General features: G+C 47.4%; 1 protein-coding gene across 1 annotated transcript in view; it reads right to left on the bottom strand.

Moving 5' to 3' along the window:
- Positions 1 to 939, bottom strand: part of ZNF91 (zinc finger protein 91) — a gene marked incomplete at its 3' end in the record, with an annotated part of 5,719 nt that extends 4,780 nt beyond the window's left edge. The window contains 1 exon segment of the mRNA XM_015414139.1: positions 247 to 939. Within this exon segment, the coding sequence (XP_015269625.1) occupies positions 247 to 939 (693 nt within the window).
- Positions 940 to 2,605: the final 1,666 nt, after the last annotated feature.

Below are 2,605 nucleotides of genomic sequence, written 5' to 3'. Positions count from 1 at the left end.
TTCAAAAGGTTTCTCCCCTGTGTGGGTTCTGTAATGTAGTTGAAGATTCCTACTCCGATAGAATTTCTTTCCACACTCTGAGCATTCAAAAGGCTTCTCCCCTGTGTGAGTTCTTTGATGCCGTTGAAGACTGATACTCACACTGAATCTCTTTCCGCACTCTGAGCATTCTAAGGGCTTCTCCCCTGTGTGCGTTCTTCGATGAAGTTGAAGATGGCCTCTCCGACTGAATCTCTGTCTGCATGCTGAACATTTGAAAGGTTTCTTCCCTGTGTGGTTTGTCAGATGCAGCTGAAGTTTCCCTCTCTCACTGAAACGGTTTCCACACTCTGAGCATTCAAAGGGCTTCTCCCCTGTGTGCGTTCTTCGATGAAGTTGAAGATGGCCTCTCCGACTGAATCTCTGTCTGCATGCTGAACATTTGAAAGGTTTCTTCCCTGTGTGGTTTGTCAGATGCAGCTGAAGTTTCCCTCTCTCACTGAAACGGTTTCCACACTCTGAGCATTCAAAGGGCTTCTCCCCTGTGTGCGTTCTTCGATGAAGTTGAAGATGGCCTCTCCGACTGAATCTCTGTCTGCATGCTGAACATTTGAAAGGTTTCTTCCCTGTGTGGTTTGTCAGATGCAGCTGAAGTTTCCCTCTCTCACTGAAACGGTTTCCACACTCTGAGCATTCAAAGGGCTTCTCCCCTGTGTGCGTTCTTCGATGAAGTTGAAGATGGCCTCTCCGACTGAATCTCTGTCTGCATGCTGAACATTTGAAAGGTTTCTTCCCTGTGTGGTTTGTCAGATGCAGCTGAAGTTTCCCTCTCTCACTGAAACGGTTTCCACACTCTGAGCATTCAAAAGGGTTTTCACCTCCATGTACTCTTTGGTGCACAAGTAGCTGTGATTTATTTCTGAAGTACTTTTCACACTGAATAGATATACTTGCATTCATTATCTTATGCTTTTGAAAATGTACATTACGCTGTCTTCCACCTCTCTTTTCAACCGCATGGCCGCCTTTCTTTCTCTTAGGACCGCCTGGGGTCCTGACGTTTCCTTTCAAGTCTTCATTTGTCACTCTATCTGGCATTTGCTGATGAAGTTCCTCACCCTCCTCATTCCTCTGATCATCCTCTGCTGGAATAGATGGAGAGAGCCTGTTAACACTTGGAAGGGCTGGTAAGGTCCAAAGGCACCTATGCGATTGCAGGAGGAAAGGCTTGACAGCCCTTTGGCCTCATCCAGCTTGTCTGATCTTAACCCCCCCTCCACCTTTCCACAGAATATCAAGTATCTAAGGATACCTCACCCTCCTCAAGAGCCACAGCTGAGCTCTTGCCCAGAAGGAGATTCTGAGCCTCCAGATTTTAGGCTCCCAGAAGGCCTCCCTCCCTCCTTATCCAGTGGGCTGTATGATTATACCAAACCAAATGTTGTTCAGAAGTGAATCAGAAATCCCCCATGGCTATTCCTTGCCTGATCCCATGACATAACCGTGAAGGATACTCACTCTCAGCCAGTTCATTTGGGAAGGAAATATGTTCCTGGGATCCTCTTGAGGAAATCCTCAGACTTTCTTTAGATGCCAGGCCGTTGTCTGTCTCCACAATAGACTCTCTTATTCTTCTGGCTCCTTTCACATAAAGGAGGAGAGAAAGTGATCATTCTTACATGGGAAAGGAAAGAAATCCAAGAGCAAACATCCTTCTGGAAGGACCAAACCATGGTCAAGATCAAAGCCCACAACCTCAACCAGTATAAGCGGAATGGATCTGTGAGGCAGAGCACCCTGGTTCCCCTAATGTGATTATTAAGTAGCCTGGTCTGATTTGCAGGTGTTCGTGATTTGAGTCTCCTTGCAGCTAACATGCTTATCTTTTCCAAGGCCAAACTCCAGAACGTGGTAATTGGTCAATTGTGAGAACCTGTTATCCAGTTGTATAATCAGGAGGGAGGGGGGATTAGGAGGGTGCTGGCAGCTTCTGGAGAATTCTGCCAAGGAGGGCCCTTGATTGGGTCGTTAGGACCACCTGACCCTTGATTGGGTCGTTAGGACCACCTGACCCTTGAGAGGGAGAAAGTATAATACATGTATAGACCCAAGGGAAGCTATGCTAACTTTATGCTCATGCCATGCTAGCATGTCTTGACATTTTCTTCCATCACCACGATGAATAGTTTTATGAAGAATAACTTAGGCTACAGCTGGCATACTTAGAATAACAGAATCATAGAGGTGGAAGGGACCTCCAGGGTCATCTAGTCCAACCCCACACACAATATAGGAAATTCACAAATACCCCCCCACACACACACACCCAGTGACTGCTGTTCCATACCCAAAAGATGACAAAAACCTCCAGGATCCCTGGCCAAACTGGCCTGGAGAAAAATTGCTTCCTGAGCCCAAAGTGGCGATCAGCATTTCCCTGGGCGTGTAAGAAAGGGCCACAAGAACTAAGCACTGATGCGACCCTTCCTGCCCTCCCTCTCGTGATCTGCTTCAGTTCACAGAATCAGCATTGATGACAGGTGGCCATCTAGTCTCTGTTTGAAAACCTCCAAAGCAGGAGAGCCCCCCCACCTCCCGGGGAAGCCTGTTCCGCTCAGGAACGGCT

The sequence above is a fragment of the Gekko japonicus genome, unplaced genomic scaffold (genome assembly GCF_001447785.1).
Source record: "Gekko japonicus isolate JY-2015 unplaced genomic scaffold, Gekko_japonicus_V1.1 scaffold4554, whole genome shotgun sequence".
Taxonomy (NCBI): domain Eukaryota; kingdom Metazoa; phylum Chordata; class Lepidosauria; order Squamata; family Gekkonidae; genus Gekko; species Gekko japonicus.
This window is presented reverse-complemented; position numbering and strand designations above follow the sequence as displayed.